This window comes from Castanea sativa, chromosome 9 (genome assembly GCF_040712315.1).
Source record: "Castanea sativa cultivar Marrone di Chiusa Pesio chromosome 9, ASM4071231v1".
In the NCBI taxonomy this organism is placed as follows: domain Eukaryota; kingdom Viridiplantae; phylum Streptophyta; class Magnoliopsida; order Fagales; family Fagaceae; genus Castanea; species Castanea sativa.
Window position 1 is genome coordinate 11,143,489 of NC_134021.1, and position 17,301 is coordinate 11,160,789.

A 17,301-nucleotide genomic window follows, 5' to 3' on the forward strand; every position below is an offset into this window, starting at 1 on the left:
AGTCATTTACATATAATGTCATTAAATTTATTCAAAACGATAATGTTTTATTTTAATTGTCCTTTTGGAATATATTTTTTTCTTGTTAACTTTATTAACTTATTTGTTTATGTATAAGTTTTAAAATTTTCACTCTTTCATATACAATTATACTTTTTCCAACTTTCAGTAAACAAACTTTTGAAGAAAATAATTTATAATAAGATGCTATGTTATAGGAGTCTTATTCAAATCATTACATGATAGTTTATTTTATACTTTATAGTACTATTCATGCATATTTTAATCATATGATCCATCAAAGTCATCTAAACAATTTCTTCTAAAAAAAAGTCATCTAAACAAGTTATACAACCATTTAAGTACCATTTAATTTTAATTTTTAACATGTTGGATCAACTTTTTTAAAATAACTATTCAATATTTTCAAAGTACAACAATTTGTTATTCTCTCATCTCACATACTAATGAATTATTCTAATTGAATTCATGGTAGAAAACAAGCTATATATTCAATTTTTACCCCCATACAAAAGGATACATTACACATTTATTCATAATTGTCAACATTCTAAGTTTGGTTGTGTAATTTTCTAGTTTATCTTTGAGTAGGGTCAAGAGAGACTATAACCCTGTTGCTCATACAATTACTAAGTGTTAGTTTGTAAACAACTTATTTATTTGAAATTGAAAATTTTTTACTAAAATTACTATAGATAAAGCTAAAAGGTAATTGAAATAGTTTAATGAAACCCATAAATAGTATTAAAAAGTGCAATAAGAACCATAAATAATAGTAAAAATAAGTTAAATAATAAAAAAAATTAGTTTTTTAAGTCAATTCCAAATGCATGCTAAGTTTGTTTTTAAGTTTTCTAAGTTTTTTTGTTTCAATAATGGCAACCTACCTTTGGTCATAGAGTCTGTTTGTAGGGTGGAGTACCCCTAATTGTCCCTTGATTGACATGCTAAGAAGGAATCACTTACTAGTTACTAGTACAACATTATTATGTGTCTAGTTTTCATGATAGAATAAAAGAAAAGTTAGTACATTAAGTCCATATGTACCCCCAAAAAGTATCTTTAATTTCGAGAGATGCTCCGAACAAAAGAAAAGTTAGGAAATTTTTGATAAACAAAAGTTAGAAAATGAAGAATGAAAGAAAAGTTAAGTGGCATGGATAAGTATATCTTTTTATTCCGAGAGATGATAATTCTGACAGATTCTCAAAAAAAAAAAAAAAAAAAAAAAAAAAAGAGCAAAGAAGAGAGATGATTCTGACTATAAATTGACACACTTGTAGAAAAAGAGACTAGTCGACTCAAAATGGGCATAACGTGGGCCCAAGCCGGCCCACTAGAAATTGGAAAGGAAAAAAAGTTAAAAAACTGAAACACAGCCAACGGGTTCTTCTTCTTCCATACTGTGTCTGACTTCTGATGAGACCAATCAGGCTTCCCGAACCGCCCAGCGGGTTTTCGGGTCTGCCTGAGATCTTCGATTCTGGTGGGGTCTACGGCGCAATCAAACGAGCTATCATCATCGGAAACGGCTTCGCCGGCTCAGAAAATCAAAGCGTTGGTCTTGTTCGCGCTCTCGGTCTCTCTCGCCACCACTCCTTATACGTAAGCCATTTCACTAGTTCAGCTATTTCAACCTTTTCTTTTGTCATTTTTATTTATCGTTTACAACAAACTTTACTAGTTAAGCCATTTCAACTTATAGTGTTCGCTTCACAACCAGCGTTTTCTTTTGTCATTATACTAAGACATTTACTAGTTGAGCTAACTGTAACTCGTGTGTACTGAAATCTTAAATGTTTTCGCTAATGATTTTGTGCATGAATTTGCAGCGAGTTACAAGGCCAAGTGGAGGAATCAATGAGTGGCTTCATTGGGTTCCACTTTCTCTACACAAAAAATTCGACTATTTCATGAAAGTGATGCCTCTTTTTTCTCAAACAACTGGTATTGTATTGAATTCGCTCTCAAATTATGTATGAGATAGATGTGTTTTGTGATAAAGATAGCTGTTGATTATGTTGGAAATTGTTAATTTTTTGATTATATAGAGAATTAAAATGGTGGTTGCACAGGCCAATCTGATGTTCTAGAAGCTGATGCAAATCACATTGCAAAAATAGCCCGCGAAACATTTGACAAGTATGGTTTCCATGGTTTCATTTTTTTTCATGAATGGTTTTATTAATTGGAGTTAACACTTACAAATTGTATGTGCTTCATGATTCATATTCTTGGGAACCTCGTGTATAACAAAGTATATTGTTCAATGCTGATGCACTTATATATCCAAAAGACCAAACAGATTACCAATTAGTATAACAGAGTTTTGCTTTTTTTTTGGCAGAGACGGCCCACTGTTGGTGGTTGCATCAGGCCGAGATACTATTTCTGTTTCAAGCTCCATAAAACGTTTAGCTCCGGAAAATGTTTTTGTTGTTCAGGTTAAAGTTTATTCTTTTTTGATCTTTCTTTGATTGCATATGATGGCTCTGTAGTTTTACATGATGTTGATATCAAAACATGATGCAGAATGTTTGTTTTGTACAAATTTGTTTACATTTTCATTTTTAAAGATTTAGCTCTTTTTAATACACTGGCTACTCCAATGCTTTTTGAAAATGTGATTGATTTCTAATTGGCTATTTTTGGCTTTTGTAAATGATTTCTATTAGTACTAGCTTTTCAATTACTCCAGCAATTTCAATGCTTTTTGAAAAACTGTAACTTGAATTATATCTAACTTTTTTACTTTTAATAGAATGATAAACTAGGTTGCACCGACACGCCATTTTTGGCATCGTGTCGGTGTCTGACACATATCGGACACCGGAACCGGTATGATTCGCCGGACTCCGGTGTCCAAGCAGTGTCTTTTTTTTTTTTTTTCTTTTTTTTCTCGCTTCTCCGACACGGCGCCAACACGGCTCCGACGCGGCTCCGACACAGCGCCAACACGTCCGACACGCCAGCAGTGAAAAAAAAAAAAAAAGAAAGAGAAGAAAATCACAGATTCTCAGATTCTCAAGTTAGACCGAAACCCACATCTCAAATTCTCACTTCTTAACCCACCCACCCTCCCTCCCTCTGACCTCTGCCCGCTGCCGTTGCCCTCTGTCCATCGCCAGAGCTAGATCGGGCCGATCGGCGAGCTCCATAGATGTCGCCACCGTGCCCTGTCCCTTTCGATCTCTCTCTCTCTCTCTCTCTCTCGGCGTGGACGTCAGATCCGACCTCTTTTCTTTAAGCTTCTCTCTGTTTTTTTATTTTTTTTTATTTTTATTTTTATTTTTTTATTTTATTTTTATAGATATTTGGCCATTTGGTAATGTTTGGGTGAATGGGTTACTTATAAATACTCACTTATTATAAGTACAACGTGCTTTTTTTTTTTAATCCCACTCTCACTGTCACTGTGTGAGAGTGGGATATAATGTAACGTTTACGTTGTTACTGTCATTATGTGCCAAATATAATGTTGTTAATTGTTACTGTCATATAATATAATATTGTTATTGCTATAGTTTTATTAATTTATTAAAGTTAAACTTAAATATTGTAGATGATTTTATTAAAATGAATACTGAAAGTATAAATTGAAAATGAATATTGTAGGTTTTGGATGTAGCCTATTTAAACTTTTGGTTTGTACTCTAAACATTTTATGTGTATTATTGTACTACTTTGAGTGTTAGTTTACTTATTTGTAGTTCTTACATAATTTAAATTTAAATTCTAGACATAAACGTATTTTATGTCTAAAAATATTTAAAAATATGCCTAAATATAAAATTTAATTAATTATTTAATTGCTGTGTCCACGCCGTGTCGTGTCCTTGTTTTTCAAAAATTGCCGTATTGCCGTATTAGTGTCCGTGTCGTGTCCGTGTCCATGTGCGTGTCTGTGTCCGTGCATCATAGATGATAAATGAGGGTTTTGTTGCCAATGATTTTTAGCCCAATTAACACCTCCCCTCATAAGTGCCTAGGTGGAGGATGATGTCGTGGGTTCAAGACCCATCCCAGATGTGTATTTAACTTATCAATAAAAGAATAAAAATAAATAAGGGTATTGGAACAATTTCTATTAGCTACAGGGTATTTGTTTGTAACAAGTTTACTTTCTATTTTGGATATTTTATTTAATAGCTTGTTAAGCATTTTGATGGTAATTCTTCTTTCCCATTTTTTCTTAGTTCCACCATACCATTTGGTACTATGTGGATTTGATTTGCTGATGCATGCAAGCACTACAATGTCTGGTTGTAATAGATTTCTTTTTGACAACATGTTCCAGATACAACATCCAAGGTCCCATTTGAATCGGTTTGACATGGTAATCACTCCTCGTCATGATTATTACCCTCTGACTCCTCATGCACAAGAGCAAATTCCTTGGTTTCTCCGCGGGTGGATAACTCCACGCGAACCTCCAGGCAAAAATGTGGTAGGTATAGAATTCTTGCTCAAATGGTTAATATGTGATGGTCATTAAACTTTTTCTGCTACGTATGGTTAGTTACTGCAGTGGCTTATGAAGCTCACAAGTGCGGAAATTTGGATTTCAGGTTCTCACTGTGGGAGCTCTTCATCAGGTTGATTCTGCTGCACTTAGGAGTGCTGCTTCTGCCTGGCATGATGAGTTGGCACCACTTCCAAAGCCCTTGCTTGTGGTCAATGTTGGAGGGCCTACTAGTAATTTTCTTTGCACGTATAATCTGTCAAGCTTTTGCTCATATCAAACACCAAATCTGATTGAAATCTGTGGAATCTAATTCTACCTCCCATGCATTAAGTTCTGTGGTGTTTTGTAATTTAGACTGGTTTTTCTGCATCAGCAACTGTGGTTATCTCTATGATATTATATCTGCAAGAATTACTTATTTATTTGAATAAAATCACATCTTGAGCCCTTCTTCTTTCACACTTTTCTCCCTGCCATTCCCTGAGTATATGAAAGATTATCATATTCTAGGCAATTGTCCATATGGTGCGGATCTTGCAAAGCAGTTGGCAACTATGCTGCGAAATATTCTTTGGAGCTGCGGAAGCATCAGGATATCTTTCTCTAGAAGAACCCCTGAGAAGGTATATATGCTTTAGGAATTTATTTTGAAGAACTTATTGATAGTTGCACACTTATTCTCTGTGCTGTTAACAACAGGTGTCCAATATTCTAGTAAGAGAATTTAGTGGTAACCAAAAAGTGTACATTTGGGATGGTGAAGGTACTAAGATATCACAAGTACAAAGAATATTTTTTGAAGTATATTTCATAAGTACAAAGATTGTTTGACATTTTTTTATGTAATACTGCATAGATCGGAATCCACATATGGGGCATCTAGCTTGGGCTGATGCTTTTGTCATCACAGCTGATTCAGTAAGTATGTTGAGTGAGGCTTGCAGTACTGGGTATGTTCAAAGTATGATGATGAGGATTAACCTCTCAACAATTGTTTTTTAAGTTCTTTTGATCTGAAGTTCATGTTTTTTAATAATGATTTTTTCGGCTATAGGAAGCCTGTTTATGTAATTGGTGCTGAGCGGTGTACATGGAAGTTTGCTGATTTCCAAAAGACTCTTCAGGAACGAGGAGTTGCTCGACCATTCACTGGTAAAGAGGATGTAAGTTGCTATTTGTCTTATTTTGTTCTCTTTAGCTGAAATATTATGTTTTACCTTGCACTTATTGTTTCTCACGTTATTTCTTCTAAAGTTGGTCAGTGTTGAGAGAAGAATCTCACAGCAGATGTTCTAATTTTATTTTTAGCTTCTTGTTTTCTCTCAGTGCCTTGTTTTTTATTACCACTCGCCTTTTTAAAAAATAAAAAAAAATTATGGGGCCTATATGTGGCATATCGGTTACATCTCACAAGAAATTTTATAGTATATCGCCGATGATCTTTAGTGCAAATGGAACCTCTCTTCCCCTTGTAAGAGCAATGTGAATGATGAAATTGTGGGTTCAAGACCCACCATGCAAGTATGTAATTATCAGTTAAAAAAAATGGCTTAATATTATACCACTTCTACCAGAAGGTAAGTGCAACAAATGTTTTATTAGTGTAAAAATGAGGAACATCATGTAATAAGCTCTTATAGCATAGGAAAATATTGCTTCTACACAAGTAAAATGCATTTGTGCCTTGGCCTATGTCTCATCTGATCACTTTTTTTCTTTGGCCCGAGTAGCCTGATCACATTATAAACAAAACTAAGGTTCTTTCACAATGCGCGGTTTGATTTACAGATATCAGAGAGCTGGAGCTATTCTCCACTTAATGACACTACTGAGGCTGCTAATCGTGTGAATATGGCACTTGCCCAGCGTGGATGGAGTATACACAGATAATGGGTTTCCTTGTTTTGGGTCCATGATCCCAGTAGTCTATCGGGGGTTGGAATTGCCTCCAACCAGAAGCAGTCTTTACCTGGTCCTTTACCAATTGACGCCTAGAAGCAGTGTCTGACATGTTTTTTACTGACTGATAGAAGCAATTAACTCTGACCAGATTGACCAATTTTGCTCATACCCTGTGTTAGAATTCTTTTGTTTGATTTTGGGATTACCTGCATCTTGTTCAATACCACAAGAGATTTTGAATTGTTAACTGAACTTACAGCAGAGCAGCCTGTCTTGTAAATTAAAAACTGAATTATACTACTTGTTCACTTAAAGTATGATGATATGTAAATTATTTTGATTTGGTTGATGAAATTTTTGGTTCTTTGCTCTTGCATATAGTGAATTTGATTCCAAGGCTTCCCATTTGTTAAATAATCTTAATGCATGTTGTATTACAAAGTGTATTAGTTCTCTTTTGGTTTGTTTTAAACAAAATTTAAACTCAATCTGGGAATACGATCCTGAGGACCAGCTAAACACTAACATTGAATGGTCTCTTTTAAGGAAAATTGCCTGAGGGAATTCACTTTGAGGGAAATACGACCCTTTTACCATGGGAGATGGGATTTCACTTTGTCTGTCTTTAATCTTTGTCTTATTTTATTTTTTATTATTCTTTTTTGAGGAAGATCTTTGTCTTATTTCTTCTTAGTTTAAGAGCTTAATATTTCAATGGAATGAACCTTAAGGGGTAACTTAAAAAGCTGGGGATCAGTGGAAGTGAATTTTCCTTCTCTTTATGGCCAAAATTCACTTATCCTTTCTTTTTTTGAATCCAAACTCGATGCTTAATTTAATCTCATCATATGTTTTTAATGGGGGAGTTATGGTGTAGCAGCAAGTTGGGCAACTTCTAGTCTTCACCTTATTGGTAACTATGATTTCTATTGAGTTGTCTCTTTGAAGGAAATTTTCCTGAGGACCTAAGGTTAATCATATGATGAAGAATAAGAAAATAAGACACTGGATTAATGGTCTTCAGTCACAACCTTGAAGGGTGCATAACAATGTGGTTTTATCTAAAGAGAATAAGGTGTAAGTTGGAAGTGGGGTAGGAAAGATCCGTATATTCACACAGTTGGATTAGCGAGGCTATGTGGTTTAGTTGACTGATTAGGAGAAATAATAAACTTTTGTTAGTTATAGCAGGTTGGCATTTTTACTTTAATTTTTATATATTAAGACCCTAGCTACTATTCCCACTTTCTATTTTCTCCATTATATGGTTCTAAAAGCAACAGTATGACATACTAAAATGACAAAGGACAGACATGCGAAAACTCACTTCTGCTTGATCTCTGCATAAAATTTCTATTATATCCAACCTGTGACAAAAATAATCGTAAATTATTGTTTGGTCGACTTTATTTTTGAAGTTGGAGCACGTAAATTATGAGTTTATAAACATCTTGTACTTGCTTTGTGAACAAAAAGTGATTTCAAAATTCATTCAAATGGAAATGGTTAGCAACTCCCTTAGTTCCCCCAGCTACCATTGACTATAACTCCACAATTTTAAATGCAAATAATTTCAAACCAATTCCTTTGTGATTCTCTATATAAGGTTCATTCATCAAGTCATTCTCATCATTACCACAAGCTTCAAAGTCTCTCTTATTCAACTATTCTCTCAACACAGGCTTTAAGTTCTCATCAGTTTCTCTTTAGCTCACTCTTTCATTTCTACACAAAAATGAGGAGCGGTGATTCAACCACAATTGATGTTCCAGAGTCAAGCGCTGTTGCTAAAGGCAAAGCACCTCTTGTGGCAATTGTCAAGCATGAGCAAGAGAAGGGTGGATGGAAAAGAGGAGTTGCCATATTCGACTTCCTTCTTAGGCTAGGAGCTATCATCACGGCTCTAGCTGCGGCTTCCACCATGGGTACTAGTGATGAGACCCTTCCCTTCTTCACTCAGTTCTTCCAGTTCCAAGCTAGTTATGATGATTTGCCCACTTTCCAGTACGTGATTTTTCATCTCTCTCTCTTTCAATCCATTTTATGTTTAAGATTTTATTAAATCCAAACCATAAAATAGTTCCATTTCAAATGAAGAATTTATTTTTCTCTTTCAACTACAACTTTTGTCAATAAATAGAAGCAAATGCCACTTATGCAAAGCAAAATTGTATCATACATTTATACACAAACTTTGTGAATGGTCACTAACTCAATATATACGTGTCCATGCATGTAAAACGTATGAAGTTTATTAAAATTTTTGAGACTTCAAAAAAATGCAGGTTTTTCGTCATTGCAATGGCAATAGTGGGTGGCTACCTTGTACTTTCTCTTCCCTTCTCCATAGTATCCGTCGTTCGCCCCCAAGCAGTCGGACCAAGAGTGCTCCTACTCGTTTTGGACACAGTAATTAACCTCTTTTACCTTTTAATTCAGCACCATAATTTGCCATCACATTTTTTAGCAGTCTTTGATTTTTTCACATCAAATAGTGTACACAATGTGGATATTTGGTGTTAAAAGTGTGGATATTGTGTGAAACATTTCACATCCAAGAATATGAAACAATAAGTAACCTTTTCTTAACTTTGGCATTAAATTAATCCATCTATTAAATTCAGGTGGCGCTTACTCTAAACACCTCAGCTGCTGCCGCGGCTGCAGCCATAGTCTACTTGGCTCACAATGGCAATTCCAACACAAATTGGCTAGCTATCTGCCAGCAATACGGTGATTTCTGCCAGAAAGTCAGTGGTGCCGTGGTGGCCGCATTTGTCTCGGTTGTTGTCTTCATGTTCCTTATTTTGCTGTCTGCTTTGGCCATCCGAAAGCCTTGACAAGATGATGGACCGGCTAGCTAGCGGTTTAAATACATTTTAGTTTTTGTATTGTTGTTTATGGATTTCTTTCTGTCTTGCTTTTAATTTTGTTGTGTGACGTTTGAAAAAATTGTAATCTACTTTGTTTTGTTTTTTTGTTTTTATAACAAAATTGTAATCTACTTGATTGTATGGCATGTGTTGTAATGAAAAATTATTGTGATCTATGCGCATTGACTTTTCATGCCCAGTTCAAGCTTTCTTTTTTAAGGAGAAATTACATATTTTTGACTCTAAATTATACCCAATTTTACAACTTTGCTTCCTAAACATTGAAATGCACAATTGAACATTCAAAATTATAAATCTATGATGATGCAAGGAAAATCAGTAGGCTGGATGCTCTAGATTTGAAAGGACCACTCGCTCTCTAATGGCCTGAAAAACAAAGGAAAACGATCAAAGGTGACCGGGATCGCCGGCCAAGAACCCTCCGATTGTAAAGTCAGTTTTCTCTCTATATCTTTGGAGTTCCAGTTTCTTGGGAAAATGTTCAACCTACCTCCCATTGGTCTGAATGACTGTTTATATAGTGTCTTAGGGGCAGTTATTGAAATTGTAACCTCCCTTGGACTTCAGGAGGTTCGGGGTTCTTGGATAACTCCCATAACCACCTGATAGTTGCATTTTCTCACACAACGGTCATCGGAAGTTATGCGTGTATTACGGAATGGTAAAATGTGCTTAATAATTCTTAAGTGTAAAGGCCTCGTCCGTGAGTCTTTACGTGGATGAGTCCTCTAGGGATGGGCTACATCCCTCATCCTTTGGAAGAGGGATGTAGCTTTGCTATCACCCAAGGATGGCCTTGCGCGTTAGCCTTGTCTTGATGCTAACTCCTGGACGACTGCCGAGGTGATGACCGTCCAGGGATGGTCTGAGCATCTTCACCCCTCATCAATCTATAACACTTAACTTTTTGTCATCTGTTTTGGGGTTAAGTCTAATATAATTTTACATCAAAAGTGTAATTTACTCCTCCCTCTAAAACATACGGCATATGGTAAATTGGTCTTTTAAAGTTACATTCCATTGGACTTTTTTTTTTTTTTTTTTTTTTTCTAGATGAGATACATTCCATTAGACTTATTACCAAAACAAATGTAGTGGGTGTAAGTGTTACAAAGTTGTAGCTTTGGGGGTCGTTCATGCATTTCGATTATTCAGAGGGCAACATGTAAAATGTGATATAGTTTAATGTGAAAAAAAAAAATGCAATTACCCCTTTGTTTATTGTATTATTGTAAAGTTTAGACCGTACTTTTCCATCACTTTGAAGAAGAAAAAATCATTTGTTAAGAGTTTTGTTGGTACTTCTTGGCATATTTATGAAGACATCTAATGTTCAAATCTCTCTTTTATTTGTTGTTAGTAATTACAACAAATAAATAAATAATCATTATTTTGACATTTTTGCAACACTAAAAACAAATTATTTTGTAATATAAGTTTTCAAGTGGTATTTAGTCTATAAAATTAAGATATTATGTAGGTAGGACATACTATAAAAATACTAAAAGACCTATTCTTTAAGGTTAAAAAAATTAATAAATATTTTAAAATATATAATTGAATATTTAAGGAGGAAAGTAAAAGAGAAAATCAACACAATTGAATTGATTCAAGGAGGCAGTCAACACAACTAAATTATATGTGCGAAATTCAAACTTTACAGGATCTTATTGTTAAGAGAGAGGAGATTATTATTATTATTTGATAGGAAGATATTTGTGTTTAAAACACTAATGTAAATTGAGGTACAAAACTTGAAAACTTTACTAGACTTTTGTTTAGCCCAGAAGGAAAATAGGTACGAAGGACATGTCACAATGACTTGCTGTTAAAGGTCTAGCTGGTATGGATCCCTACATAAGTCACAACTCGTAAAATTTGGCTTGGGTCCAATGTCTCATGGACTAGATCCACTAGGATGCTTCCATATATCTAAAAATGGTCACATAACATCCTATATGCATCGAAATATATAGAGTCCGTTTGGTTAGAGATTTTTAGTATCGTTGTTTAAATGTTGTGAAAATTTGTGTGGGTTAAAGAGTATTGTGAAAATACGTGTAAAGATATTTAAATACTGAAAACTATTATTTAAACACCCATCAAACACCTTCATAGCCACTAATTAGAGCATTCTCATCAAGGGTTCTAAAATTTTTAGCATTTAGCATCTAAAAACCTAGCTTTATAGCATTTAACACATCACTTTACAATACACCTAATATCAAAACTTCTATTTTTTTACCATTTCATTTAAATATTTTTTCTTTATTATTTTTTATTCTTCCTCTCTCTCTCTCTCTCTCTCCCTTTATCTCCCCCTCCCACAGAAGAAAAAAACATTAAAAAATTATAACATCTTTAGCTCTCAAAAATGAGAGCTGTCAAATTTTTTATCATATAATATCTTTGATGGAGTAGATTTTTGTGATTATAAATGCTAAAGATAGCATTTTAGCATTTATAATACTCTTAATGAGAATGATCTACGGTCCATCTTCCATTCTAAGGACCATCTTCCATCTTATGTAAAAATGGGCCACGAAGCCCATAAACGATAAACCCAAGCGGAGAAAGGTTATACTCGTAATTTCACCATTAAGCACCGACCGACCGACCGACCGACCGACGATATAACATATGTACACACGACTCCGCTAAGTACTAGAACTGTAAAAAAAAAAAAAAAAAAAAAAAAAAAAAAAAAAAAAAAAAGGGTAAATTCCTTCGTAAAAAAAAAAAAGAAAAAAAAAAGAAAAAAAAAAGAAGAAGATAAATTCCACAAACCTACCTTCAGATTTGTGAAAATACCAATTAAATCCAAAACATTCTAAAACAAACCAACTTAGTCCTTAAAAGACAATTTTATCCCTACCCTTTAGTGATAATACCAATCTTCCTCTTCTTCCTTTTCTTTCTCCGTTCCTCTCTCCTTTTCTCTTCTCTTTCTCTCTCTTAAAACCCACCGCCCAACAAGCCCATATAACCCACAGCCACTAGGAAAGCCACTGACCACCACACTCATATCATCTTCTCCGGCAATAATTCCAGCATCGTTTACCGGGAACGAAAGGCTACGCCGGCGGATCGAGCCGTATAGTCTCTCAGCGCCGGTGGATGTTTCTGGGTTTGATTTAAAAATGGGTTCTTGGTGGTGAATGTTTTGTTTGTGTTGAATTCTGTTGGTTTGTAGAGTAGGTTTCTGGGTTTGATTAAAAATGGGTTTTTGGTGGTGAATGGTTTGGGTAAATGGGTTGAATTTTGTTGGTTTTATAGGGTATGTTTCTGGGTTCGATTAGAGATGGGGTTTTGGTGTTGAATAATTTTGTGTTGGTTTTAAGTAGAGAGAAAGAAAGTTAGGGACAAAATTGTCTTTTGAGGTCTAAATTGGTTGGTTTTAGAATGTTTTGGACCTAATTAAAAAACCTCTTTGGTTTTGTTCTCTGTCGTCAAAGCCCTTTTCTTATTTGTTTCAAAGAGAGAAGTTGTGGTGTGCTTTGCAATGGTGCTGTCGGATGATGAAATAAACAGGTTATTTAGGATTCGAAAAACAGTGATGCAAATGCTTAAGGATCGGGGTTATTTGGTTGCAGACTTTGAGGTTGACATGACCAAAGACCAGTTCAGAAGGAAATACGGTGAGAGCATGAAAAGGGAAGACCTTGTCATCAACAAAACCAAGCGAACTGATTCCTCTGATCAGGTTCGTTTCCCCATCAATCAATCTTTCTCTCTCTATTCAATTCTATTCTACTTTTTTTGATTCTCGAGAAAAATTTAGAAGCCCTAAATCGTATATTTTTCTCATTTTGTAGTGAACCCATATTGTTTCTTGAAGCCTACCCTTCTAAAGGGTTCTAACTTCTAAACCCAATTCACCAAAAAACACATAATTTGCCTTACGACTCGGGTTTGAATCCCTTGGCGGTAAACGAGCTCGAACTCATTGCCAAACAAGATTTTATGTTCAAACTTTTGACTCATTGAGCTTGTTCACGAGCTACTTGATTAACTTATTCTTTCCTATATATTGTGAAACCATGACTAAAAATGTTTTATCTCTTCACGATTCCATGAATTTTTCTTTTGAATGGACTTTTTATATCATCAATAATATGAACCTATTGACAAACTTATACTATTCAATTTCAATCAAAATGGGACATGTTAATTAAGAAGGTAACATAGAGTATGCTTTTTGGATAGAATAGAATGATGCAAAAGAATACATGTGGCTGGCCCACCTGATTAGTCTTTGAGAATCCTAGCTTACCCCAAAATTTTGGGACTAAGGTTTGATCGATGTTGCTTGCCTACGTTAGAGTTTTTCTTGCTTCCAGTATAGTTTAGTATTTCCCTGTGCAAATTTTCCTCGTATGTACTTTTAGCACTTACATTTTTATTGTCATTGATATCACTACTTTTATGATTCTTTTGGGATCATGGAAAGTGGAGCTAAATTAATTCATATGTTATAACTGTTCTATGTGCATAGTTTCTTTATTTTTTCTGTCAAGAGCCTTGTAGCTCAACCGGTTGGCACTACCTTGTGTTGTTTCCAACAGAGACATCTAGGATTTAAAAAAAAAAAAGGGTTATATGTTTTGATATATATGATCAGAATGTACGATGCATGGTACCTGTGTATACTTCTATGCATTCTTTTGTTGGTTTTCTTACTGGTTGTTTCTTGTATACCAGATCTATGTATTCTTCCCTGAGGAACAAAAGGTTGGTGTTAAGACAATGAAGACTTACACCAATCGCATGAAGTCGGAGAATGTTTTCAGAGCAATCTTGGTTGTTCAACAAAATTTAACACCCTTTGCGAGGACCTGTATAAGTGAGATATCTGCAAAGTTCCACTTGGAGGTTTTCCAGGTGAAAGTGACTTCATAATGTTGTAAGATCAAAGTTGTGGCTCTTAAATTATGTCTATTATCTTGCTCATCCATTATTTTCTTACCAAAGGAATCTTAGTATTGTAGACATTAGGGCTGTTGCAATGGCCTGCTTAGTATGCACATCTCTCAAGGGTCTTGGTGGTTTAGCTATTTGAGTGAACTTGAATGTTTACCTTCTAAGTGGTGGTTTTGATGTTTATTGAACTTGAATGTTTATTCAACCAGTCACCCTTCTTGCAACTTGTTGGTTGAAGAACTTTGGTCAAATATGTTTCCAAAGAAATTTTTTTAGTGTTGCTTTTCTTTTAAACTGATTTATCATCTTTATCATCAATTTGAAGAGATTTTACTCTAAAGTGAAAAAGTAATCATCTTGGGACTTTCAAAAAAAAAGTATATTGGGACATCTTTGTGATACATGAACCATTTCTTTTATGTCTGTGTGTGAGGTGTTATTGGTGACATTCAATTTGCTTGATATTTGTGGAACATATTCAAATGCAGCTTTTTGTGTAAGTAAGTTTTTTTTTCTTCTCAAATTCTTACTTATATCCATTCATACAGGAGGCAGAGATGATGGTAAACATTAAAGAGCATGTTCTTGTTCCCGAGCATCAGGTGCTTACAAGTGAGGAGAAGAAAACTTTGCTGGAGAGGTACACCGTAAAAGAAACACAGGTCAGTGCAGGTTAACATTTCAGTTGCAAATATTTGGAAACTGATAGCAGTTAAACTTTTGTTAGTATCTATTAGATTAGTTGCTGAGACCGGAGGCTTATACTACAGAAAATATGCCTTAACATGACAAAAATTAACTATTTAGGTGCACACACGTAAATATTGGTTTTAAGAAATGATTATTATTATGCAAAATCAATCATTTGAGCATCATTTTTGTTCTAGACAACACAAAACTTGTTAGTCTGCTCTATGATTATAGAGAGACCAATAAATATGCTAAAACTTTGGCCAAATGATGCTGTGTTTAGCAGAAAGACTTTTGCTATTAGTGTGTATCCTTGGATTATGTGGCTTTGTTAATGTCCTTCAACAGTCCTAATTTGTACTGTGATCACCCTGTTGTGGCAAACTCTTACTTTTGTTTATGTTTGTTTGGTTAATGAAATCCCTTCCTACAAAAAATGAAATAAAAATTTGAGGTTGAAATAAGGTAAAGCTTTGAAGGACTAGGTTCATAAGAGAGCTAATGCGCAGAGCTGAGGAAAATTTATCCTAGTGATTTTGAGTGTAGCGCTGTTCTCTAAAGCATGTTATAGGGTCCTAACAAGTCAGCTGGGCTCAGGTTATCCGTTATTTATAGTGTGCTTTACTGTCTGGTATCACTGGATATGATCTATGTCAATGGACAAATTCTTGGGGTTTTCGGTTTTCCACAGTGCAATCTAAGAATTGAATGTAATAAGTCAAACTAAGTTGTAAACTAATTGCAATTACACAAAACCGCCACAATATTTCAGAGTTACGTAATCAGACAATTAGGCTACTATAAGAGTGCCCTCCTTATGATACCTTGGACAACTTTGTAATTATCCAATGTTTTACTCTAATGTTAACACATCTTTTTCGAAATTTTTCCTCTAATGAAGGCATCCTTTTCAATCACATGGTCATGAGTGAATTTGAATGTGCAATCTCTTCTTCCCCCCCCCCCCCCCCCTTTTTTTTTTCTTACTGGGATATCTGTGTAGATCATGTCAATTTTTTCTACCATCCCTCAAAATTGGGATGTCAGCCCCTTCTGAATGCATGTCATTTTGCATGTTTGTTACAAATACCATCAAAGTTTGATATTTTATTGACTATGTTTTGGGTGATTGGAATGCAGCTGCCTCGTATTCAAGTGACCGATCCAATTGCCAGATATTATGGGCTGAAGCGTGGACAAGTTGTGAAGATAATCCGGCCAAGTGAAACTGCTGGCCGATATGTCACCTACCGATATGTTGTATGAGTATTTACATATTAGTGACTGCTTAGGAGATTGTTTGAGCTAGACTGGAGTTGAAAGTGCTGTTGTGCTTTTCAAAATCGTTAGAGGCCAGTTTTAAGGGATTTTGTAGTGGGAGTTTCAAGACAACTATGTTATGAGAAATATCTATTGTTATTCTTCAGTCGTGCATTATAGTGTATGCTGTCTGTGGTGGTGGATTGCAATCCTGTTAGCAATTTCCTCTTGCAACTTAACGTAAGCGTTTTTTGTACTTGTTAAAGATGCAAGCTGTGTTTTCTCTGTAGCGGCTCTCTCAAACAATAGAGTAATTCCTAATACCACAAACCCTCTCATACTTGTGGTTATCCTGGTGATGCTGTTCATTGAATGTGCTTGACTAATATCTAATTTTCCCAGAAGCTAAGGGGCCGTTTGGTAATGTTGTTCTGATAATATTGTTTGTATTTTTTAAAAATGTCTGGGTGGAAAAGTGTGTGAAAATAGGTGTAATATTGTTTAAAAACTGAAAACATGCGTTTAAACTATCGTATTAAACGGCCCCAAAGTTTTTTCAGGCATTATATGCCCTTTTTACATGCTCATTTGTTCTCTTGAGTAAGGCCTAGCTGTATGAAATAAGTATAGCGCTGTATGTTGTGCCATGTCGGGTGACTGAAGATTCAACCAAAAGCATCCGAAACCAACATTTTTTTTTTTAATAAAGAATTAGAAAACCAACCTTGGTTGGTTCAGCATCTATCATTAGTTATGGAAAATAAAAGGCATATTCTTGGCTTTACATTCAGGATATCAAAGAGACTCTTGTGGGATTCCAATTAGCAAATGGCAATGAAGAGTAAAGCCTACAAATCAAAAGTAGAACGAATAAGGGTTTGTTAAGAATGAGAAGTCCACCCCTCTATTTATTTTGAGTTCCACTTCCACCACTCTGCTTGTGGAACTTGCACACATCAGCTTCCACATGCTTTAATAAGCTAAAACATATAATCAGATTCTATACTGGGAAATTTTGTGGGAGGCTAATTCCAGCTATTTCCTGAATAATTTGTCATGAAAGAAGAAAAAAATTTTAAGCATTGATCACATGCATTGGTATAGAAAATTTTAATAATAAACAAATTTCATGAGTAATTTTTAGGTACT

The 17,301-nt window shown here is 34.9% G+C and overlaps 3 protein-coding genes across 5 annotated transcripts; all 3 read left to right on the forward strand.

The window, feature by feature from the left end:
* Positions 1 to 1,330: 1,330 nt before the first annotated feature.
* LOC142609541 (mitochondrial fission protein ELM1-like) lies at positions 1,331 to 6,760 on the forward strand. Of its 3 annotated transcripts, none has more exons than XR_012839625.1 (11): positions 1,331 to 1,626; positions 1,854 to 1,968; positions 2,097 to 2,163; positions 2,369 to 2,465; positions 4,319 to 4,468; positions 4,590 to 4,716; positions 4,997 to 5,109; positions 5,186 to 5,249; positions 5,343 to 5,447; positions 5,541 to 5,649; positions 6,275 to 6,760. XR_012839625.1 is itself a non-coding variant. In XM_075781144.1 (11 exons), the coding sequence occupies exons 1-11, from the start codon at positions 1,441 to 1,443 to the stop codon at positions 6,374 to 6,376; spliced, it is 1,224 nt and encodes a 407-aa protein (XP_075637259.1). In that variant the 5' UTR covers positions 1,333 to 1,440; the 3' UTR covers positions 6,377 to 6,760. The 3 variants fall into 3 exon arrangements, 1 of the variants encoding a protein (XP_075637259.1); XR_012839626.1 differs by having other exon boundaries at positions 1,332 to 1,626; positions 5,343 to 5,404; XM_075781144.1 differs by having other exon boundaries at positions 1,333 to 1,626; positions 5,343 to 5,436.
* Positions 6,761 to 7,986: 1,226 nt separating this feature from the next.
* Positions 7,987 to 9,437, forward strand: LOC142608592 (casparian strip membrane protein 1). Its single transcript, XM_075780282.1, has 3 exons — positions 7,987 to 8,392; positions 8,674 to 8,797; positions 9,013 to 9,437. Exons 1-3 carry the CDS (start codon positions 8,124 to 8,126, stop codon positions 9,226 to 9,228), a joined length of 609 nt encoding a protein of 202 aa, XP_075636397.1. The 5' UTR covers positions 7,987 to 8,123; the 3' UTR covers positions 9,229 to 9,437.
* A 2,642-nt stretch (positions 9,438 to 12,079) lies between these two features.
* LOC142610724 (DNA-directed RNA polymerases II and IV subunit 5A) lies at positions 12,080 to 16,326 on the forward strand. Its single transcript, XM_075782642.1, has 4 exons — positions 12,080 to 12,985; positions 13,984 to 14,163; positions 14,751 to 14,864; positions 16,033 to 16,326. The coding sequence occupies exons 1-4, from the start codon at positions 12,785 to 12,787 to the stop codon at positions 16,156 to 16,158; spliced, it is 621 nt and encodes a 206-aa protein (XP_075638757.1). The 5' UTR covers positions 12,080 to 12,784; the 3' UTR covers positions 16,159 to 16,326.
* Positions 16,327 to 17,301: the final 975 nt, after the last annotated feature.